Source organism: Schistocerca nitens, chromosome 2, assembly GCF_023898315.1.
Source record: "Schistocerca nitens isolate TAMUIC-IGC-003100 chromosome 2, iqSchNite1.1, whole genome shotgun sequence".
NCBI classification, from domain to species: Eukaryota; Metazoa; Arthropoda; class Insecta; order Orthoptera; family Acrididae; genus Schistocerca; species Schistocerca nitens.
The window spans coordinates 113,888,272-113,914,153 of record NC_064615.1 but is presented as its reverse complement, the minus strand read 5'-3'; the positions used below and the strand labels follow the sequence as shown (position 1 = coordinate 113,914,153).

Here is a 25,882-nt window from a genome sequence, read left to right as displayed (position 1 = left end):
TCAGTGTTTGTCAAAATAGGTCAATGAAGAGATGTCAAAGAAAGTGAAAACCTGAGAGTAACTGCCAGTATACCTCAGCAACATCAAAGAGAGCTGTTTTGGAATGAGAATGAGTTCAAATGTAGCAGAGTGATTGGTCTCCATGAAAGGGGTTTGCCACAACCCTGTATACCAACAGCATCCTTGCCCATCACCTAGCACCTGTCAATTGCTACCTCTCCCAACATCTTACCGATTCGAAACCCACTATGTTATTTCTTACACACCCATGTGAAATTCCCCCCCCCCCCCCCCCCCCCCATGAACCATGGACCTTGCCGTTGGTGGGGAGGCTTGCGTGCCTCAGCGATACAGATAGCCGTACAACCACAACGAAGGGGTATCTGTTGAGAGGCCAGACAAACGTGTGGTTCCTGAAGAGGGGCAGCAGCCTTTTCAGTAGTTGCAAGGGCAACAGTCTGGATGATTGACTGATCTGGCCTTGTAACAATAACCAAAACGGCCTTGCTGTGCTGGTACTGCGAACGGCTGAAAGCAAGGGGAAACTACGGCCGTAATTTTTCCCGAGGGCATGCAGCTTTACTGTATGATTAAATGATGATAGCGTCCTCTTGGGTAAAATATTCCGGAGGTAAAATAGTCCCCCATTCGGATCTCCGGGCGGGGACTACTCAAGAGGCTGTCGTTATCAGGAGAAAGAAAACTGGCGTTCTACGGATCGGAGCGTGGAATGTCAGGTCCCTTAATCGGGCAGGTAGGTTAGAAAATTTGAAAAGGGAAATGGATAGGTTAAAGTTAGATATAGTGGGAATTAGTGAAGTTCGGTGGCAGGAGGAACAAGACTTCTGGTCAGGTGACTACAGGGTTATAAACACAAAGTCAAATAGGGGTAATGCAGGAGTAGGTTTAATAATGAATAGGAAAATAGGAATGCGGGTAAGCTACTACAAACAGCTTAGTGAACGCATTATTGTGGCCAAGATAGATACGAAGCCCACACCTACTACAGTAGTACAAGTTTATATGCCAACTAGCTCTGCAGCTGACGAAGAAATCGAAGAAATGTATGATGAAATAAAAGAAATTATTCAGATAGTGAAGGGAGACGAAAATTTAATAGTCATGGGTGACTGGAATTCGAGTGTAGGAAAAGGGAGAGAAGGAAACGTAGTAGGTGAATATGGATTGGGGCTAAGAAATGAAAGAGGAAGCCGCCTGGTAGAATTTTGCACAGAGCATAACTTAATCATAGCTAACACTTGGTTTAAGAATCATGATAGAAGGTTGTATACATGGAAGAACCCTGGAGATACTAAAAGGTATCAGATAGATTATATAATGGTAAGACAGAGATTTAGGAACCAGGTTTTAAATTGTAAGACATTTCCAGGGGCAGATGTGGACTCTGACCACAATCTATTGGTTATGACATGTAGATTAAAACTGAAGAAATTGCAAAAAGGTGGGAATTTAAGGAGATGGGACCTGGATAAACTGAAAGAACCAGAGGTTGTACAGAGTTTCAGGGAGAGCATAAGGGAACAATTGACAGGAATTGGGGAAAGAAATACAGTAGAAGAAGAATGGGTAGCTTTGATGGATGAAGTAGTAAAGGCAGCAGAGGATCAAGTAGGTAAAAAGACGAGGGCTAGTAGAAATCCTTGGGTAACAGAAGAAATATTAAATTTAATTGATGAAAGGAGAAAATATAAAAATGCAGTAAATGAAGCAGGCAAAAAGGAATACAAACGTCTCAAAAATGAGATCGACAGGAAGTGCAAAATGGCTAAGCAGGGATGGCTAGAGGACAAATGTAAGGATGTAGAGGCTTATCCCACTAGGGGTAAGATAGATACTGCCTACAGGAAAATTAAAGAGACCTTTGGAGATAAGAGAACCACTTGTATGAACATCAAGAGCTCAGATGGAAACCCAGTTCTAAATAAAAAAGGGAAAGCAGAAAGGTGGAAGGAGTATATAGAGGGTCTATACAAGGGCGATGTACTTGAGGACAATATTATGGAAATGGAAGAGGATGTAGATGAAGATGAAATGGGAGATACGGTACTGCGTGAAGAGTTTGACAGAGCACTGAAAGACCTGAGTCGAAACAAGGCCCCCGGAGTAGACAACATTCCATTGGAACTACTGATGGCCTTGGGAGAGCCAGGCCTGACAAAACTCTACCATCTGGTGAGGAAGATGTATGAAACAGGCGAAATACCCTCAGACTTCAAGAAGAATATAATAATTCCAATCCCAAAGAAAATAGGTGTTGGCAGATGTGAAAATTATCGAACTATCAGTTTAATAAGCCACAGCTGCAAAATACTAACACGAATTCTTTACAGACGAATGGAAAAACTAGTAGAAGCCGACCTCGGGGAAGATCAGTTTGGATTCCGTAGAAATACTGGAACACGTGAGGCAATACTGACCTTACGACTTATCTTAGAAGAAAGATTAAGGAAAGGCAAACCTACGTTTCTAGCATTTGTAGGCTTAGAGAAAGCTTTTGACAATGTTGACTGGAATACTCTCTTTCAAATTCTAAAGTTGGTAGGGGTAAAATACACGGAGCGAAAGGCTATTTATAATTTGTACAGAAACCAGATGGCAGTTATAAGAGTCGAGGGACATGAAAGGGAAGCAGTGGTTGGGAAGGGAGTAAGACAGGGTTGTAGCCTCTCCCCGATGTTATTCAATCTTTATATTGAGCAAGCAGTAAAGGAAACAAAAGAAAAATTCGGAGTAGGTATTAAAACCCATGGAGAAGAAATAAAAACTTTGAGGTTCGCCGATGACATTGTAATTCTGTCAGAGACATCAAAGGACTTGGAAGAGCAGTTGAACGGAATGGATGGTGTCTTGAAGGGAGGATATAAGATTAACATCAACAAAAGCAAAACGAGGATAATGGAATGTAGTCGAATTAAGTCGGGTGATGTTGAGGGTATTAGATTAGGAAATGAGACACTTAAAGTAGTAAAGGAGTTTTGCTATTTGGGGAGCAAAATAACTGATGATGGTAGAAGTAGAGAGGATATAAAATGTAGACTGGCAATGGCAAGGAAAGCGTTTCTGAAGAAGAGAAATTTGTTAACATCGAGTATAGATTTAAGTGTCAGGAAGTCTTTTCTGAAAGTATTTGTATGGAGTGTAGCCATGTATGGAAGTGAAACATGGACGATAAATAGTTTGGACAAGAAGAGAATAGAAGCTTTCGAAATGTGGTGCTACAGAAGAATGCTGAAGATTAGATGGGTAGATCACATAACTAATGAGGAGGTACTGAATAGGATTGGGGAGAAGAGGAGTTTGTGGCACAACTTGACCAGAAGAAGGGATCGGTTGGTAGGACATGTTCTGAGGCATCAAGGGATCACCAATTTAGTATTGGAGGGCAGCGTGGAGGGTAAAAATCGTAGGGGGAGAATGAATGAATGAATTAATGAATGAATGAATGAATGAAATTTGATTGTCGTTTAGCTATTACAGCAATTGACAAAGTCAAGTTACACATATACAAGTTATACAGCATATATACATGGGTTAAAGATCAATATGTGACATAAGTTTTACATAAAATACAATATTTAAAATGAAATAATATGAAAACATTGCATCATAACTGATTCAGTTAAAGAAATTATGCTACACTCTCCAAATCGGTACCACTATGATATTTTACAGTCGTAAAATTCCTGAAGTGAGTAGTATGGGTTTGCAGCTAACCAACTGAACAATTTGTCTTTAAATACATCAAATGGAGCTTCTACCCATTCTAGTGGCAAATTATTAAACATCTTCATACCCACCACTTCGTAGCTGTTCAATGACTTGGATAATCTGTAGTAAGGTATGTCAAGATTGCTACTATTCCTGGTTCCATGAAAGTGTACATCTCTTCTACGCTGGTAGTCTGATAAGTTGCTCTTTATATGCAGTAGGGCAGTGTAAATATACATGTTTATCACAGTTAATATTTTTAAGTTGATAAACAGTGGTTTGCAATGGGCCAGTTTATCACTGTTTGTGATAATTCGAATTACTTTCTAATGAAGTACCAGAATGTCCTGAAGGTGTGAGCTATTGCCCCATATTAAAAGCCCATAAGATATAATACTTTGAAAAAAAGCAAAGTAGGCTGATCTTACATAGGCCGCAGGTACATGGTTTATTAAATTCTTTAACAAATACACCACTCTAGACAGCCTTGCACTAATGTATTTACCAAGAGATGCATACACTAAGCAGATTCAGAAGGATGTAGGTTGCAGTAGGTACTGGGAGATGAAGAAGCTTGCACAGGATAGAGTAGCATGGAGAGCTGCATCAAACCAGTCTCAGGACTGAAGACCACAACAACAAACAACATGTGAAATTTTACCTAATATGAGGAAAGGTCTACGCGTGTATAGGACCAGTGGGCAGAAGAGAATCACATGCAACAAGTAATGGGTATTGGACTATGTTATATGACCACAGTGTGGGATCATCATCATATTGTGCACTGTCATGGAGCATAAAGCTTCTTCTAGTGCTGCCTCACTGTTGTAGCACTGCAACAAGTATGGAGCTGTTTGCATTAATAGTTTCATAGTACTTCAATGGCGTTTGTTTTCATTTTTCAGAACTGCAAATATTTTAGCTGCTTGTGACCTATACTCTAGAGAGTACATTTGAGTAACTAGTTTTTAGTCCTGTTCCTCAAACCCTCTATGCACTGAGAGCATCTTTGGAAGAAACAAGGTATTTACTTCTTACAGAGCTTAGAGACAGCACCACACAACAATGTCTGTGTTGTAATGCTGCTCAGGGTGATTAGACTTAGTATTAGCATTACTTGTGGTACACCAAATTATAACATTGAAGAAATACTTTGCGAAACCAAGTTACATCCGTACCATTCACAGAGACTGTGATTATTCTGTTGGATTTCAAACTTTACACAGTATGTAGACAATGTGTACCAGAGTAATGGTATATACTTCTCACTGATGAATACTGTTGCAATATAAATTGGATACGTAAGCAAGATCTTCAGCCACTCCCATCTAATCACTCCCTAGTTATCTTCCTGGAATTCATTACCTCCAGGTTGGCACCACTGTATGTACTAGGTTCCTTTCAAATAACACATACCTCTCAACAAAGGAATGGACATTAATGGCCCACAAATTGTTGTGATGAACAGCAATGATTGCTTGACAGGAGGTATTTGCCATCACTCTGAGTTATCCATCTTCAAGCTCTGCCACAGTGATCCCATCCCAGAAACTCAGCAAGACGGTCATTTTCTACTCAGATCCTTCGCCCTGTCCTAGAACCTTTGAATCCACATCCTTTCTCAACACAACTACCCCCCCCCCCCACCACACACATGCCAAACACACCACTCTGCTCCTATGGGAAGAATCTTAGCTCTTGTTGACCAACATCTTTAACCCATTTTCTTGCATCTTGCAGTCTAGCTTCCCATCGCATAGACACGAACCACTTCCTTCATTTTCTCCCAACAATCTCCACCCCATTAATACTTGCATCCCAATCCATTACTGTTGATGCCACCAACCTATACACCAACAACCCTATAGCCTGTCACCTTGCCCCTGTCAATCTCCATCTCTCCCAACATCCTACAAACTCCAGACCAATCACCTCATTCCTTAAGCACTAAATGAAACTATATTCTTACTCATAAACTTCATCCTTACTCATAAACTACATCTTCACTCATAAACTATTTCCTCCCTCATGACAACTTCTCCTTTGAGTAGAAGATATACAAACAAATCTGTGGCATGGCCATGGGCATCTGCATGGCTTCCCACTATGCCAACCTGTCCTTGGTCCATCTAAAGGAAACCTTTCCAGCCAAAGAGCCAAAATCACTTTTCTACTTCAGTTACATTGGTAATATCTTTGCGATCTGAACCCAGTGCCGAGATACTCAGTCTTCATTTCTCCACAGTCTTAACATCTTCTCTCCCATCTGCTTCACCTGTTTCTCCTGAGACCAAGGTCTGCTGTTCTTGGATGTTAACCTCCACCTCTCAGATTATGCCATTAAGAAATCTGTACACTTCAGTATTACTAACCATCAAACATACTTTTAGTTTGTTGGATTCCATACCGAAGTCTCTCTCTCACACAGTCTGACTACCCTTGGATTGTGTCTCTCTCTCTCACAGTCTGACCACCCTTGGATTGTGTATCTGCAGTGATGAGAGATATTGTGCCCAGTATACTGAAGGTCATACTGAGGCCTTCACATATAGACATACCCTCAAAACCTGGTCTGCAGACAGATTTCCCAGTTCATATCCACAAAGGCTTCTCATCCTCTGACCACATTCTTGAATTAGCCACAAAGGAGCACTACTCGTCATCACCCAATATCAACATGGACTGTAACAACACACCAAATCCTTCATCAGAGCTTTGACTACTTATCATCATGCCGAAAATGAGAAATATACTATTCACAATCCTTCCCACCCCTCCCAGTCTGTGAAATATTATGGACCATCATTATGCCTCAGTTACTCTTAACCTCTTGTCTTGTGGGTCATACACCTGCAGAAGACCCCAGTGCAAGACCTGCCCTATGCATCCATCCAGCACATACTGTTTCTGTTCCATCACAGGCATGTCATGTCCTATCAGATGTAAGGCTATCTTGGAAAGCAGTCATAGCTTCGGTATAGCCTTTTATGTGGACATGATCACCAACCAACCGTTCAGCCAAATTAATAATCGCTGTCAAACCGTGGCTGAGAACAGGGTTGACCATCCAGCGGCAGAAAACACTATGCATAATTTCAGTGGCTGATTCACAACTTGTGCCATTCCTCTTCCCCAGTCCCAGCTTCTCTAAGTTACACAGATGGAATTGTTTTTACAACACATCCTTCAATCCCATAATCCTAACCTCAGCTATCTCCTGATCTCCACCCTTGTCACTCATTCTACACTCGTACCTTCCTCTCCACAGTCTCCCTCTTCTACCCTCTCCTCCCAGTCCACTCCTGCATGTCACTGCATACCCCAGGGAATTCCTCTTGCTGCAACAGAGAAAGTTGGTGCCACATTATGATGCTATTCACTTGCTGCGTCTCCCTCCCAGCTATGTCATCCAACCCTCCCACTCACACACTGCTTCCATCTCCTCTTACCCACTCCACCCAACATAACACCCTGTCCAGTCAAGCTAAACTGCCAGCATGACATACTCAGTTAGGACAATGAAGGAAGGAAGGAAGGAGGCAAGGAAGGAAGAAAGAAAGGAAGATTACGGTCTAACGTTCTGCGAGCATTGAGGTCAGTAGAGATGGAGCACAAGCTCGAAATGATTAGAGGATGGAGAGTGAAATTGGCTGAGTCATTTCAATGGAATCATCACAGCAGTTGCCTGGAGTGATTTTGGGAATTCATGGAAAACCTAAATCTGGATAGTCAGGCATGGATTTGAACCATTTTTCTCCTGAATGTGAGTCCAGTGTACTAATCACTGCACCATCTTGTTTGATGTCAGGATAGTGTTCTCATACAAGTTTTTGTGTGTCTATATGTGTATCCTTTTAGCTCTGAAGGAGGATTCATCCAAAAGCTTATTTATGTGACTACTGACCACTTATTGCTTCAACTACATGATGTGTTGTTACCTTTATTCCCTACATTATTTAAATACATAGCAATCAAGGTAATCAGGTATGGGTTAATGTAAAGCCCAATGAGTTGGTTGTGAGTAGTATTCAACTAATTTTTGTACTGGCCACTTAGGAAAACACAAAGAAATGATTACTTAGTAGGCCAGTCAGTTTCACCTCCCATTGCAGTTAACTTGAATGGTGGATTCTGAAATTTACGATTGATCCCACATTTTTATGACACATAAATGAGCTTAACTTAATTGGGCTCCATCTCACATCATTCATGTTACTGATGGAGCTTAATCAATTTGAGCCTCAAATTGGTTTCACAAAGTATTATTCTTTGGACAGTATTTTTACCTGGACTGACCCAACTTGATTTTTTTCCATTATGTGATACTGAAACTTCTGGTTCCTAACTGTGGTTAGAAATTGATGCCCTAGCCTTTGTATTACAGAAAGTCAGCAGTTAAATAAATACTTCTTAAGAGTCTAACCTGCCTCCAATCTGTCAAAGGCACTCCATCACATGTCCTCTGATAGACAATGCTTATGCCACTCTCACACTATACCAACTAGAATTTTAATCACAACCATTTAAATTGCCTGCTGCGTGCTGATGACTGAAGGAGACCTGGGAACCACTGGTCTGTCTGTGTTAGCTACCCATAACACTGCTGCGGTAACAAACCACTCAACTTTCAAATCAACTGCTTTGTTCTGCTGGGTTGTAAGAATTTTGCCTGATTCATTGAAACCAGCACATAAAGTACAAAGAACTCTCAAGAAAGTATTGTGCATGCATTTAGATCCAAAAATTATTGCAGAGAGCTATTAAAAAGCTCACTAAACAGTCATATTCATATTAGTGGGATTTTTACACTATTTCTAGATTCTAGCCATACATTTTTCATGTATTTTTTCACCACCATTTCTGTCTCTCAATCTGTTGATACACCTCCCATAGTTATCTGCACGATGGCATAACAGGAAGGATCTGAAAGTTGCTCTAATAACAATTCCGCTGTGTGCACTCATACCCACACTGACCATTTTCATCTAAAAGGAACCACATTATGAGGTCTGTCACTCGACAAATGCATTCTTATAATCTTGCACACATTTCTCAGTCTTATTATTTTTCATAGTGACATAGCAGCAATGAATTTCTGCAAAGTAATTTATCTACCTTTCAGGACCAAAGTACACTAAATTACCTTTTTGTCCCTTTTCCACAAGTCCTTTATCAACGGGTTGACATAACAAAAAAATTGGCAATGTTCCCACATAATTTATTTTACTGCATGTTGCCACTCACCATGCAGAGGGGGCACTGAGTGGCAGACAGGCACAGTGAAAATTACTGGTAAATATTGTTCAGCTATCAGACTAAGTCCTTCATCAGGTGGATTTCATTCCAAATTTTCCATTGTGTTTATTTTAGTAAAATGTAAAATATTATCTATGTTAATGAATTATTCATAAAGGAAACAGGAGAAAATACAGCTCCTTTGCATGATTGTAAGGAAGGGGTTGGGTAGGGAGAAGTATATACGATAATAGTAATACTGTTCTCGATTGAAAATACATTGAACTGAACAATCTTGGCAAATTAAAAACTCGATAGCAATCAGATCTCCTTCCATCTCAGTCAATATCTTTGCTGCTGAACAATTCAAGCTAGCTTCATATACTTAAACTAAGCCTCATATTACATGGGGCTCTCTCACGACTTTCAAATTACGCTACTATAATCTGTGAGGAAGTTTCGTAGAAGAGTAGTTTAGACAAGTCCTACATGTTGAATCCAGAGCACTGACAAATTCAGTGAGGACAGATTCATACTGGAACTAAATTATCAGACTGTAATGAAGTCCTTGCCTCCATATCCCTTTTTCTAAGGCGCTAGTTTTGTAGTGTCACATATATGGCTTGTGTGAGGTTCAGAGGAAGTAGTATTCAGAGAATGAAGTCTTGCATTGCTCCAAATGGTGCGATAAGTACCCATCTCATAGGGTACAGCTCGTCAGAGGTAGATGTTGCACACTGTTTCAATCTTCCGAGAGAGCTTAATACAGTAGCAACTACAAAAAGTGACTACAATATATGATGATTCATTTAGATGAAAACTGGGAGATCTCGTATGATGTTCCATTAGTTGGAAGCACTTGCTCATGTATGTATTGTGCTCAAAAATTATGGACAGTAAATAACACAACAAATATGAAAACCAGTATATTTTACAACACCATGACATAAATATACAAAAAAAATCCAGGCTGTAAATTAATCATGTTTATTGTACAGTACTTGGAAGTCAAACAGGACCCAGGTGGTACAGCAATAAGCTTTAATAATTTTTAACTACTTGTTTACATTCACATGTATCAGCTCTGTGACTGCCTACTTAACAGACATATTTTACATGCAGATGTTGCATAACAAATTATTAATGCGAGTTCTTACTTAACAGCAACTTTATCTGTACCTGTAAATGGATGAAGAATAATACATTACTGAAGGAAGAAAAAGGAAGACCAGAATTAAATGACTCATTGGTGACAATTATTAGGTCTTGCACACAGACACATGTAGGTAAATGGTATGAGAGAAAATTGATTGTGTCTTTTTCACAGCAACTAACCTGCCATTCCACTCAAATGATTTAATGAAACCACAGAAACCATTTATACGTGTAAATGAACAAATTTAAATCCCGCTCCTTTCAAATATGAGTCCAGTGCCATTACTACCTGCACCTCCTCTCATGGTAATACGCTAATGATAATTCTACATCGAAATTTAAGTCAGCTGAAACTGTCTTCGCAGAGGAAGAAAAGAAAAATTTACAGCACCATGCATCCCTCAGAGAATAACAATCAACATATATCAACTTCTTTCTTGATGTTTCCACATAAAGCCTAAACAATTATATCTTATGTTAAGTTCATACTTGTCGTTTGAGTTATCTGTATAATAACATTGTTAGTCTATAAGACTGATCATTCTGCCTAAAAAGGGAGGGGCTATGGGCAGCATGCACAGTCACAATGCGAGGGGCAATTGGAAAGTCTGTGCAAAAATAAAAACTACTTACGTGTTTGGGGTAAACTTTTTTTATTTTTCGACATAGTCTCCTTTTAGACTTATACACTTCATCCAATGCTGTTCTAATTTGTTGATCCCTTCCGAATAATAGGAATTGTCTAAGTCTGCAAAAAGACTATTAGTTGCTGCAATCACCTCCTCGTTTGAATAAAATCTTTGTCCCGCCAACCATTTCTTCAAATTGGGGAACAAATAGCAGTCCAAGGGAGCCAAGTCTGGAGAATAGGGGGGATGTGAAACGAGTTGGAATCCTGTTTCCATTAATTTTGTGACCACAACCGCTGAGGTGAGTGCTGGAGCATTGTCGTGATGGAAAAGGACTTTTTTGCGGTCCAGTCACTGGCGTTTTCCTTGCAGCTCTGTTTTCAGACGGTCCAATAACGATGAAAAATATGCATCTGTAATAGTTTTACCCTTTTTCAGATAGTCGAAGAGGATTACCTGTTGCAAATCCCAAAAGACAGTCACCATAACCTTTCCGGCCGAAGGAATGGTCTTTGCCTTTTTTGGTGCAGATTCTCCCTTGGTAACTCATCGTTTAGATTGTTATTTGGTCTCAGGAGTATAGAAATGTATCCATGTTTCATCCACAGTGACGAAACGATGCTTAAAGTCCTGCGGATTCTTCCTGAACAGCTGCAAACCATCCTTGCAACACTTCACATGATTCCGATTTTGATCAGGCATGAGCATTCGTGGAACCCATCTTGCGGATAGCTTTCTCATGTCCAAATGTTTATGCAAAATATTATGTACCCATTCACTCGAGATGCCCACAGCACTTGCAATCTCACGCAACTTAACTCTTCTGTCATCCATCACCATATCGTGGATCTTATCAATGATTTCTGGAGTCGTAACCTCCACAGGGCGTCCAGAACATTCAGCATCACTTGTGCCCACATGGCCACTCTGAAAATTTTGAAACCACTTATAAACTGTTGTAATGGAAGGTGCAGAGTCACCGTAATGTTTATCAAGCTTCTCTTTAGTCTCCTGAGGCATTTTGCCTTTCATAGAAAGTAATGTTTAATCACCACATGAAATTCTTTTTCATCCCTTTTTTGACAATCAATCACTCGACTTCCTTGATTCACACGAATGCCAAACACAAAGAAATAGACCAATATGGCTGAAACTTGGTGTGTCGTTCCACGATATGTGCCGGTAGTGCCATCTCTCGGACTTTTCATGGACTTTTCAAGCGCCCCTCGTACAGCTCCTTGCTCATGGCACACGCAATTCTGCATAGCTTATGACTGGCACATATTGAATGAAACTTTCCAAAAACATGTGACACAATGAAATATCTTTTTATGTCACAGGAAGATGTGAAGCCATTCAAGGAGAACCAAATATATGAAGAGCTACAGGAACAATGTTTGAAAAATGGTTGTAATTTTGAAGACCCTGAGTTCCCAGCATGTGCATCTTCACTGGCAGTAGCTACACGTGGCTTGAATATTGAATGGAAAAGGCCCAAGGTGCGTAGGTACTGTATTATAAATGTACAGACTGTTTTATTTAACTAACATTTGATGATTCATTCATATTTTTGGCTTTCTATAAAACTTCTGAAATTTCTCATTTATGTCTGAATTCTGGTTCAGAATCCCACCACATTGAATTTTAAGTTTAGTTCAGTAAGATGAAATATTAGTATTATTCACCACAGAAAGCGTGTTGTAGAATGTCATTGGTGTTTTGTTATTAATTTATGCTGCATAATTATCAGTTCCTACTTTTTGTGATCTAAATAATCAGTGGCTATATAGTTTGTTTAAGAGGCATACCTTAATTGCTTCTTTAATACTCTGACAGAAAAAAATTACAACACCAAGGAGTTGTGTGGCATGAACGAAAGTTAGTAGACATGTTTCAACAACAAAAAGACAATGTCTGTTCAAATTTTGCACCGCTTGCATAAGAGTGGCACTAGAGTGCTACTATGAGGATGCATATCAGGTTTCCTTTTAATACACGCTGTAGTGGTCATGAGCATTAGTTACCTTTGAGTTTGGACAAGGTGAGTTGATGTTAGTAAAGAATGCCTTTCAAGTGACAGAGACACCATTATTAATACCTCCTGAGTTTGAAGAAGGCTGTGTAATAGGGCTGTTGAGAAGTTGGATGTTCCTTCTGTGATTGGCAGAAAGACTTGGCAGGAATGTAGCCACTGCACATGATCGCTAGCAGTGGTGGTCACGAGAATGGTTCATGAGAAGACCAGACTCTGGACAGCCATGTGGCACTTCTGAGAGAGTAGACTCTCGTGTTCAGGGTATGGCTCTGGCAAATCCTACTGAATCTGCAGCTGAAATTTGAGCAGCAGTTGGCACCACAGTGACACAACAAACTGTTACAGACTGGTTACTTTAAGAGAGCTCTGAGTCAGACGGCCTGTAGTGTGCAAACCACCACCATTTGCGACTTCAGTGGTGTCAAGTGAGAGCTCATTGGAGGGCGGGCTGGAGGTCTGTTGTGTTTTCTGATAAAAGCTGTTTCTGCCTCGGTACCAGTGATGTAAATTGACATCTACATCTACGTGATTACTCTGCTATTCACAATACAGTGCCTGGCAGAGGGTTCAGTGAACCACCTTCAAGCTGTCTCTCTACTGTTCCACTCTTGAACAGCGCATGGGAAAAATGAGCACTTAATTTTTTCTGTGTGAGCCCTGATTCCTCTTATTTTATTGTGGTGATCATTTCTCCCTATGTAGGTGGGTGCCAACAGAATATTTTCCCAGTTGGAGGAGAAAACTGATGATTGGAATTTCATGAGAAGAACCTGTCACAACAAAAAAGTCTTTGTTTTAGTGATTGTCACTCCAATTCATGTATCATGTCTGTGGCACTATATCCCCAATTATGCAATAATACAAAACGAGCTGCCCTTCTTTGAACTTTTTCGATGTCATCCATCAGTCCCACCTGATGCGGATCCCACACCGCACAGCAATACTCCAGAATATGGTGGACAAGCATGGTATAAGCAGTCTCTTTAGTACACCTGTTGCACCTTCTAAGTGTTCTGCCAATGAATCAGTCTTCGGTTTGCTCTACCCACAACATTATCTATGTGATCATTCCAATTTAGATTATTTGTAATTGTAATTCCTAAGTATTTAGTTGAATTTACAGCCTTCAGATTTGTGTGACTTATCGTGTAATCGAAATTTAGCAGATTTCTTTTAGTAATTGGTTGTGTTGGTTAGAAGGAGGCCATTTGGGGGCCTGCAACCAACCTGTCTGCATGCTAAACATGCCGCACCTACACCTAGGGTTATGGGGTGGGTTGCAACTTTGTATGGCAGCAGGACCACTCTCATGGTTATCCCATGCACCCTGACTGCAAATATGTATGTCAGTCTGGTGATTTGACCTGTTGTGCTGTCATTAATGAACAGCATTCCAAGGGTGACTTCCAACAGGACAATGCTCACCCACATACCACTCAACATACTCTAGATAGTGTTATCAAGTTGCCTTGGTCTGCATGATCACCAGATCTGTCTCCAGTTGAGCATATACGGGACATGATCGGACGACAACTCCAGCGTCATCCACAAACAGCCCTGAACTTCCCTGTATCGACCAAGCAAGTGAAACAGCAATGGAACTTCATCCAACAAACTGACACCTGACACCTGTGCAACATAATGTGTGCATGTTTTCATGCTAGCTTTCAACATTTTCACAGTTACACTGGTTATTAATCCACCAGCATTTCACATTTGCAAAGGCTCATCATGTGCTTACATTAACCTGTGATCTCACTATGTCAATCACTTAAATATGTTACCAAGACAAATGTATTCCCAGAATTTCATTACTGTACATTAATTATTGTTTGGTGTTGTGATTTTTTTCCAGCATTGTACGTTGGGTGTAGCTACCATTCTTCTTAGTCATTTAAGTGTAGACTTTGGGTATTGTTCAGTGAAGATGGATAAAATTGTTACTGCTGTAATGACTAATGTTTTTCTTAAAGTAATTACATATTGGTTGGTGTGCTCATCCAGTCAGGTTAAAATCCACAAGTGTTTAAATAAATCTTTGCAATGGGGCCAATTAACATTCATAATTATTATTCTTATGGCCATTTTCTGTGGTTCATTTTATCACCAAAAAATGAGTCCATAACTAAGGATTATGTGGACATAGGAATAGAATGTACTACAAGGCTCTTGCTATTACATATTGATGATGGGATTCAACAGCATGAAATTCACCATTTTTAATCATCTTTAAGGCTTTGCTTGCTTTGTCTACAAGGCAATTTTTGTATGTGTGTTTCTTCAATAACCCAGGTTTTAATAGAACACCTATTAAGTACAAATAAATCACAGAATGTAATACAATCTGACTTTTCTTGAACAAAACAGAACCAAAGACTTCTAAAGTACTCTGCAGAGATAATGAATAATTCCATCTTCTGTGTTGGAGAACACTGTAACTTTGTCAGACTGGGAAGCACTCTAATATGAACCACTCTCTCATGGCATGCAAACATTGATGGTGCACTCACTGTAGGCACAAAGTGCACTTGAATGGAGAACAGAGTCTGTACCGAATTAGGAAAATAGACATATCCATCTGCAAGCTAAACAACAACAGCCAGGAATAACAGAGTCCACATCATTGTCCAGGAAATACTCAAATATTGCAAGGTCATCATAAATAAGTCTTCCAGAGGGCATGTGTTACATATCAATGAACTGAGACAAGGCCAAGATGGCTCATTGCAGTCCTTGAATTTGCCACTGTTGTCTATCCAGACCTGGTGCTGACAAGTGTATCACTCTAGATTACAAGAAGAATGTAATAATCCCAATCCCAAGGAAGGCAGACACTGACAGTTGTGAATATGGCCCCGGCAGCCAGAGACTGATCATGTGAATGTATGTGTGTATGTTGTCTATTTCAGAAGAAGCTTATCAGCATTTCAGCTATATGGTGAGTAGCAATCTATCCTTTTCATAATATTGTCATTATTCCATCCTGGATTTTCCATTGTTTGATTTTACAAAAAAAATCATTTCAATAGTGTTGTAACGATGACAGGAACGGTCGTGGGGTTGCTGCTAACGCAAATGCGGCGGGACTGAACAAGAGTGGCCCGCGAACAAACAAGACGGCCGAACGGGAATGGAAGGACAAGCATGACGACAGAAAACCGAGCAAGACACCAAGATCAGCAGCAATGTATTAAGCAATGGGGTCTCAAGAGATAATCTCATGAAATCGAATCAACGTCTGTAACCGAGTCAATGCGAATACCAGACTGCCTCACTGTGTGAGAGGCAGCCGCCTAAATACATGACAGAGTATGTCGCTATTGGCCACTGGGACCACGTACTCCATAGTGGCGCCCCCACGTTAGACTCGGGGCCAGGAGCGCGTGCAGCCAAGGCTCATGGCACGACTGCTACAGAGACCTCTACAGGTCATTGAGTTACATGCCACCTGGCACAGATTCGAAACCCATGGCGCTCGGTACCAGAAATAGGCCATAGTTGCAAAATACTAATATGAATTATTTAGAGAAGACCGGAGAAGTTCACCACTGGGAAGATCAGTTTGGCTTTCACAGACATGCAGGGACATGTGAGGCAGTACTAGCCCTACAGTTGTACCACTTGTAGATTTAGAGAAAGCTTTTGACAATGATGACTGGAATACATTCTTTGAAATTCGAAAGATAGCAGGGGTAAAATATCATGAGCAGAAGATTATCTACTATTTGTACACAAACCATACTGCAGTTACAAGATTTGAAGAACATGAAAGAGGGGCAGTAAATGAGAAGAGAGTGACACAGAGTAATAGCCTACCTCTCATGTTATCCAATTTGTAAACTGTGCAGGATTAAAGGAAACAAAAAACATATTTGGAAAGAGAATTAAAGAAGAAAAAGAAATAAAAATGTAGAGGTTCATTGATGACACTGTAATTCTTTCTCAGGCAACAAAGGGCTCTGAAGGACGTTTTATTGTAATGGTCAGTGTCTTGAAAATGGACATTAAAAATACTAAAAAACAGTAACTGAGTGTAGCTGAATGAAATCAGGTTATATTGAGGGAGTTGGATTAGGAAGTGAGACACTAAGAGCAGTATATTTTTTTCCATTTGGAGAGCAAAATAACTGTTGATGGTAGTACAAATGAGAGTATTAAATTCAGACTGGCAATTTCGAGAAAAGTTTTACTGAAAAATAGAAATATGTTAATACTTAATATAAATTTAAGTGCAAGGATGTCTCTTTCTGAAAGTACTTGTCTCGAGTGTAGCTTATATAGAATTGAAGAGGGGGTGACAAACAGTACAAACTAGAAGAGAGCAGAAGCTTTTGAAATATGATGATATGGAACAATATGGATTATTAGATGGCTCTGTTATCTATTGATGTGGTACTGTGTTGAATAATGAAGAAAAGGGCCTCACGACAGAACTATACCAAAGTACGGGACCCTTTGATAGAACACATCATGAGCCATTGAGGGATAGTTAATTCAGTAATGGAGGGAAGTACAGGGAGATCAAGACTTCACTACAGTAAGAAGTTTCATATGGCTGTAAATTGCAATATTTACCAGTAATTTGTAGCTTACACAGGATATGCTAGTGAGGTCAACTGCATCAACCCAGTTTTCAGACTCAAGACAGCAACAATAAATTCAGTTGAGAGAAGTATGCCATGACACTGTGGAAATAATTAAACAACTTTTTATTTGAAATGTGAATGTTGTCAAATATTTGTGACGTAATAATATAAAATCTGGTTACTTTACTTATTTTTATTTCACAAGGTGGTGCAGTATTACATTTTATGAAAGTCCAAGCCATGCCATAGTTTTCAGAACCCAAAACTGTACAACACAAATTAATAGTGCCATGAATCAAAGAACATCCCACAGAATGTTGTTTAGCAATAGGTATAGAAATATTAATTCTTTATATAATTTGTCATAAATAATATATTCATTTTGCAATCCAATCTCAGAATCAGTACAAGACATAAAAAGAAATTACACAAAGTCCAAACGATGTTTTCTTTGCTCCAAAAATATGTCCATTACTCAGGAACATCTTCTTTAATCACTTGCTAGCAGCCATACAGAATTTAATGAAAATTCTTTTCAATAACAGTCTGAACTGTGACTGGTAGTAATTTTTTATTTTTTTGTTTATTTATTTGCAACATGCTCCATTAAAATATTTGTAATACTATGTTTATGTACTGGGGGGGGAGGGGGGGGGAAGGGGGGGTAATGTTTGTGTTGTATGATGATGATGATGATGAGGAGGAGGAGGAGGAGGAGGAGGAGGATGAGGGAAGTGAGAGTGTGAAACCCAGTGGCAGTACATAGCCCACTCCTTGTGAAAAGTGCCAAGAGAGCCGCCAAACATAAGGTCCCTGTCCGATGGATTGATCACCATCAACAGTGTCACAAGCCCTCACTTCATGAGGCACTGTGAAGAGGTTTGATATATAAACCAGGTCATTAGTGAAAAGTATGGTGATCAGGAACTTTGTGGCACCACCTCTCCTCCCATTGCTGGCCAAAAACTTGCAGTGAAAATTTTTTCCACCACCAGGATACAAACCAGCTTACCCCCGTGTCGAGTGCCATCACACAATTGTGTATTAGCAATCTTAGCTGCTGAGTTGCATGAGTAGTATTAGTTATTGAAAAAGTTGTTATTACTTTTAAGAAACAATCTCAGAATAACAATTAAAAAGAAAAAAAAGGAAGAAAGAGAGTCTTTTGCGACTGTATAGGGCTGTTTCCTCCATTTTATTGTGGTGTCCTGACTGAAACAGAAATCTTGCTTAACTATAATTTAATTTTGATATTACTTATCAAGATTAAAAAAATAATTACAGAATACCTAGAAGTAAATCATTATCTAATTAATGTTTGATCAATTACTTAATAAAAGTAATTTCAATGCTCTGAAATTTCAGGACATTACGAATGGTGCAGTATTTTTGATGGATGCTTCACCCTCTGATGTAATTCAAGGTGATCTGGGTAAGAACCTCTCTTTTCTGTCATGAACCTTACTCCACACAGTTATGTGTGAATACAACAATGGATGCACAAATACTACAGACATAATGAAAAAAAGAAACAACCATTTTGAAGTTCTTTTCAGACTTGAAACAAATGAAATTCCTTATTATGATTCAGATGAAGTGGTAGTAGCACCTGCAAGTAGATTTTTAATTTTATTCAATTTTGATGAAGTTAACTGCCTTGTTGTTGTTAGTTTCCATTTTCAGTAATAAAGATACAAGAATGTGAAATGTAATCACTAATTACGTTGTATGTATTCTCATGTACCAACTCCATAATTAAAATGCAACATCATACAATTCAGAAAGCCATTTAATTGTTAGTACCAGTCATTACCTACAGGTTCCAACAGTCTACTGAAGTACATTGGAGGATCTTACTCTGTTAACATGCAATATGTTGACAAGGGAAAATACAGGATGGAATGTAACAATATTATGAGAAGGAAAGTCGCTACTCACCATGAGTAGCAACTTTTCTTCTCATAATATGTTGACAAGTATGCACACACGTGAAATAATGTCCCATTTGATTTAAATTTTAATACCCACAGACCTTGACAGTACTAGTGTGTATACAAACATGCAAAGAATAAGTGATAGCTTATACATAAGTAGGTAAACTAGAATGTAACTGGGAAAGCTATTCACTTTAATGAAAGTATTGTGCTATGTTTGAATGACAAGACTAGCCTCTGATGAATATTTTCATTGAATATATCCATCAAACATTATGGAAAACTCTCATATGTTGTGAATGTTGCCCAGAAATGGAACACACTAAATGGAATGGAATGTGTACATGAGGACAGATCACTGATTATGAAATATGAGAGGCACTAAGTGAGTGGACTGGTATATAGAATGGATGAAACATTGCTTAGCTTTTGAATAGTGCCATTTAGAGCTAGCATCCTCTATATCCCTACCTCAATCCCTCCCCACTCATCCCCTCCCCCTCCTTTGCTATCCCTCACCCCTTGTATGTGATCCTTGAGAAGATAGGCAAGATAGAAATAGGTCTGTAGTTTTCTATCTTCAATGGTAAAGAAAACTTCCTCATGTTAAGATTCTATTAATTTCAGTAGAAAGAGGTCTGGATATGTTATCAGTTCAGACTTTAGAATATTCACATTTGGCCCATTGTATTCCTTAGATTTATAATTTTGTAATGGCTCTATTATGCTTTTTATTACATTGCTGTCAGTTAAGGTGATGTATATGCCGTATGCATAAGAACTGCCCTTAAAGTTATATTAATGGTTATTGAAATTATTGTTGATAGATGTAGCATCAGAAGAAAAATATTCATGAAAGATATCTGTAATATGTTGGTGGCATTCTATCATTGTACCACTGTAGTTTGTTATGAGGTCATAAATGAAATTATCCTTTCTTACTCAAAGGCTGTTTATGACATCCCAAACACTATCAGCAGTTGCTGTCTTTCTCGAGGTCTTTGGCTGATGTTCATTTGATAATTTTTCTCACTTTTGCCACCAGCAATGGACAATGAAGCTTTGACAATGCCAGCCATTTGTGCTGGTGAAACATCAGAAAAATCATCAAACAAACGTCATCCAAAGAACCAGAGACAGAAGCCAAAAAGCAATTTGTCAACAAGTGGCTACAAAAGTGTCAATAATTTTATACTAGCAGTGTCATTGCTTCCATCATTTAATATGTGAGCTGAATATTTACTTCTTGAGTGTACTAGCAAGTCCTTATAAATTTATAATGTTTACTTAATACTTCTTTCAGCTGAACATTCTCTGAGTTTATAATGTTTACTGAATACTTCTTTCAGCTGAACATTCTCTCAGTCATGTAACATTTTGCACTGAAACAGTTTTACATTTTTCCTTGCTTGTTCAACTTCATTGTTTATATAGGCACTTCCATGAACATTTTGATTGTTTTTCACTGTTACGTTTCTCACCGGTCACGTGATGTCAGTATAGTGCAAGATGTCACTAACAAAATTTTCATAAGTGTAACAATTTATTTCAATCCATGCTGCATTTCCTAACATATGATAGGGTTTTTGACGTTATCAACATATATTTTCTGTACTGTGCAATCTGAGCTTATCCTAGCACAAAAAAATGTTCACAAAGCTTTTCAGTAAGTCATTTGACAGTAATGACATCCAAACTATGTCAGAACAGTATACTGCTACCATAATTACCCATGGTGGTACTGATTCTTGTGGTTTTCATGGTAGATACAATATCACAGCATAGTTTTTGTGTGCATCTAAGACACAATTACTTTATCTTCCTGTAATATGACTGAGAACATACCAGTCGCATTCAAGTTGAGTCAGAGACAATCACTTTCAAAACTCAATAAGATTTGCAGCCAAAATTTTGGATGAGGAAGTAGTGACATCCAGCATGTACAGTTGAGAAATGGCGGAACTTGATGGCATTTATCTTTTATTTTAGCTTCATGATTATGTACTTCTCAGCCTATTTTGTTTTTAATCTCAATGCCTGACTTGCAGTTTGCCTTGAGAATGATGTGAGCTTTCATTGCTGAACTATTACTTACGAAGAGTATTCTTGAGTTTTACAAACAATTTCTTTTTTGTGTGTAATTTGTCATTAGTATATCATGTATTGAAATGTATTATACATTTTCTTTTTGTGACAAGACAACTTTCAAATTTATTTTAAAATAAAATTGAGATTTATAAGCCTGCCATTTCTCAGCATCCAGAAACAAATTTATCACCAATGTCATGTTTTATTATAGTTACGTGAGCAACTGAATTTTAATACTCCTCTAATATTTATGAACAACTGGAGTGCAATATATCAAAAAGTTGTTAATCTTTTTCAGCTTTTGGGAATCCAGCAATTTCTCATTAATGTGAATATGTAAAACATAGCACAAAACAGTCTCATGAGATGATAATCATTTCAGCTAAACTGTATTTATGTAGTAGAATTATCTTAACCTCAAAGCATAACAGTAATTTATACACACAAATAACATGAAATAAAACAAATTAGTTTCATTTCATAGATATTGCAACCTGAAATATCTGTTGCAGATGATTGCTGGTTCTTAGCTCCTGCTGCATTCCTCACTCAGAAGCCTGACTTGTTCAGCTTTGTTGTGCCCTCTAATCAGGACATCGAATCAGGTATTTTGCATTTCAGGTGAGATGCTGATGGCATGTGCATGTTTCCCAATTTTTCTCTTCCTACAAAAATTATGATAAATTTTTTTGGTAGTCAAGATTGTCCTCCTTTGGAAAATTTCGGAAAACAGAAGCTGTTTGCCTACATCCTTTGTGTAAACAGTAACAGTCTGCTCTCTCATTTCATACTCAGGTTTTCAATCAGATTAATGATATCTGAATTTTGCTGCAGCATATTCAACTACTGTCCATACATTGTTTCTGTAACTAATTTAAGATTATTTGCTTGATTAGTGCTGGTTCATATTGCACTGCACTTCTAACTTTGATTTTGTTTATTTCAGCAGTTTCATTCCTTGTATCATTCAAGAAGCATCTTCACAATGTTCTGCTTCTCTTTCTTCCTCTATAAGCTCACTGTTTCATTTATTTATGTACATGTGGTGTCTGTTCTTTCAGACATGTCTGAAAGAACAGACACCACACGCATATAAATATACATGCCTTGACAACCATTAAGATAATTTCTATGCGGACACACTCGCTTGTGGAATCAGCTTGAGGCTGTGAGCGATGAATATGGATGAAAAGGGGAGCTACATAGGTAGTGTGTGACAAGTTGGAAATTTGAGATGGACAGGAAGGGTGTTTGAATAGCCGAAGCAGTTAAGACAACTGCTCATATAAAATAGGAAATCCAGGTTCAAGTCCTTGTTCGGCACAAATTTTTACTTGTCTCTATTGAATTCATTTCAGTTGCAGCCATTGTCAAAATTTCTATTTCATTTCATCATATTTTGTCTATCTTCTTTTGTTTTTGTTACTTTTCCCCATCTTTTATTGAATTTTTTGCTGTTTTTTAACATGTTGTTTAGTTAATTCTTTAAACTTCTCTTATTTTCCTGCATAGAAGTACCAATTTCTTCTATTTTTACCACTACCTTTTTCGTTGAATATCTGAGCTATGGCTTTTCCTGCATTTGAAAAACTGATATTGAGGTCCACTCACCTTTGGCTATTGATCTCCTTATGTATTTTTCAACTTCATTTTCTTCAGAGTTAACCAACTTTATTCACCAAGAGGATTTCTAGCTACACATTAAATCACTACCGTATTGTTTATTGTGTCAAAGAACTGAAACAAGGCCAGATCGAAACATTGAGAAAATACTTGCTTATTATTTAAGAGTTTAGTGTTCAAAATAGCAATGAATCTCAGAATTGACTAAAAAATGTTTGGTGCAAACAACAAAAAATGGAAGATCTTGGATTGGAATAACAATATTAATTAGGTTAAATTGCTGCTCAGCACATATAGGAAGCACTGAACAGCTGACAGGCAGGTTTTATGTATGCAGACATTTCAATAAAAGATTCGATTTGTCTTCAAAGCAGCTGGGAGTAGACACTTGTGGTACAAAGTGGTTCTTGTACAGAAATACTCAAAACCCAGGAGAGATGATAAGAAAAGAAAAGCATATTAATTGCTTCTTTTGAGGTTCAAAATCCATTATAATATGAAAATCAGGGACACAAGTATATCAAAATATGACCTAGTCCATGAAATATTAATTGCTGATCTTCAGAAGTGTCTACCTAGTCCTCATTTCACCAAAAGATTAAGTTTTATAAATGAAAACTGTGGTTTGTTGTGACATTTCAGCTTCCAGGATGATGTGGGATGATGTAGCAATGAAATAACTTCAGCTAAACTGAAATGGGTTATCTTTGCTATTCTAGATTCAAACATGGACATATCTGTGAGATGTAATAATTGATGTATTTAGAATTACTGAAAGTCTTTGCCAGTAATAATATGCTTCTTCTGGAATCTATACAGATATCCTCAAATCAAACTATTAATGCAGAAGTTCTTACTCAGATGACACAGGCACTGGAAGAACACACAGAACATATGTTCACATATATACATCACCATTTAAATTCCAAAACCTTTTTGTTAACCTGTCTTTGTTTCGAAAATTGTTTGGGTGCATGTTTGCCAAAAAAAACCCTACTTTACTGCATGGATACCTCAATAAATGTTACAAAGAAAATAGTGACTTTCTCAAAATGAATTTAAAGAGAAACATGATGTAATGTTTGGTTCTTTCAGAAAATCTGAAAGCCATTAGCAAGAAAACTAAGCCAGTTTCCAAGGACAAATGCTACGACCTCGTGTCGTCTGAGTACCATGCCTTCAACAAAAACTGGTATGTGCCAGTAATACCCAACGTTACTTGGAAGTGTCTATTCAGTTTATTTCCAATAACACTTTTGCTACCCATTATTTGCTATTATTGCCAACGGCCCTGGTGCAGTGGTATCACCGGTTCCCGTCAGGCCACCGAAGTTAAGCACTGTCAGGCTGGGCTAGTGCTTGGATGGGTGACCATCAGGTCTGCTGAGCGTTGTTGGCAAGCGGGGTGCACTCAGCACTTGTGAGGCAAACTGAGGAGCTATTTGATTAAAAAGTAGTGGCTCCGGTCTCAGAAACTGACATACCGCCGGAAGAGCCGTGTACTGACCACATGCCCCTCCATTTCCACATCCAGTGACGCCTATGGGCTGAGGATGACATGGCGGTCTGTTGGTACCATTGGGCCTTTATGGCCTGAGTAAATACTAAAATTCAATAATGTGCATGAACAATAACCAGTAGTTTTTATGTTGATCATGAAATAATTGTATTAAGCCTTCAGCATAACATAAAAACTAACAAAGGAATTTTTTATTTGATTATTTCCACAAAAATCACTATTGTTGTATAGTGTACTTTCCTTCTGGAGAACATAAATGACATTAAGTCATGGTTTGCACTTGGAAGGATATAGTGTGGTGTACCTGTTTGGGGATCTGGTATGGGCAGATAGTGCCTGTCTGTGATGTCTCTCATGATATTGGAAAAGTGGCTGAATGTCACTTTAGACAACCCATTGATGGACGGTTATACTGTACAGACAGACACCTTTTCATGTACAAAGGGAATCAGCTATTCAAGTGGAGAAGTTTCCTACAGTTCACCTGAACATTGTCACTCCTACACTCCTCCTTGCCTCAATATCAAGTTTTTTCTGCCCATCCTCTTCATTCCTTCCCTGCACCCCCCCCCCCTCCCCCTCTTGCACGCACACACGCGCGCGCGCGCGCGCACACACACACACACACACACACACACACACACACACACACACACACACACCTCTTCTCTCTATCCCTTTTATGTTTATAAGTTGTGTACCCTCCTTCTTTCTGATCCATTCTTCCTGCCTCTGTATTTCCAAGCCTGTACTTGGACATACAGTCTGCCCTCCCATTCCTATTCTCTTTGCTTGACATGCTTCTCCTCCTTATCCCTCACCAACCCTTGTGCACACTTTTTCCGTATTCATCTCACTCCCTTGGACCAAGACAACAACTTGGTTCATTTGGGCCATTTATTCCACTGTAACACAGTAGTGCTTTCATGTTCTGTTGACAGGTTTTGGCAGGAAGATGAAGGTTTATGGGTTGATGTAGTAATAGATGATCGTCTTCCAGCACAACAAGATGAAATCACTGGAAATTGGAATCTCATCTATGCCAGATCAGGGCAAGATCAACAGTATTGGTGCCCTCTGCTTGAAAAAGCATTTGCAAAGTAAGATTCAACTATTTTTGTGACTTCCTGCTGTGTATGACATAGACAGAAACATTTATAGAAAAATGTTCTCTCTATCACTTTCTACATATGGACATATCAAATTATTCTCTAATAATAAAGTTATAGTTTCACAATAATGGAATTCCTGGATGAGCATGACAAACAAAAATGAGGAAAATTTTTTGTTTGGTGTATTACATTATTACATAAAATAAATATAGTCTGAATTTTGTTTGCAATGCTAGA

The 25,882-nt window shown here is 38.6% G+C and overlaps 1 protein-coding gene across 1 annotated transcript in view; it reads left to right on the top strand.

Annotated features, from left to right (window-relative positions):
- LOC126235787 (calpain-11-like) overlaps positions 1-25,882 on the top strand; it is a 188,344-nt gene that overhangs the window by 129,760 nt on the left and 32,702 nt on the right. The window contains exons 2-5 of the mRNA XM_049944596.1: positions 12,089-12,247; positions 18,735-18,801; positions 21,904-22,012; positions 25,475-25,633. Coding sequence (XP_049800553.1) covers positions 12,089-12,247; positions 18,735-18,801; positions 21,904-22,012; positions 25,475-25,633 — 494 coding nt within the window. The remainder of the gene's footprint in view (positions 1-12,088; positions 12,248-18,734; positions 18,802-21,903; positions 22,013-25,474; positions 25,634-25,882) is intronic.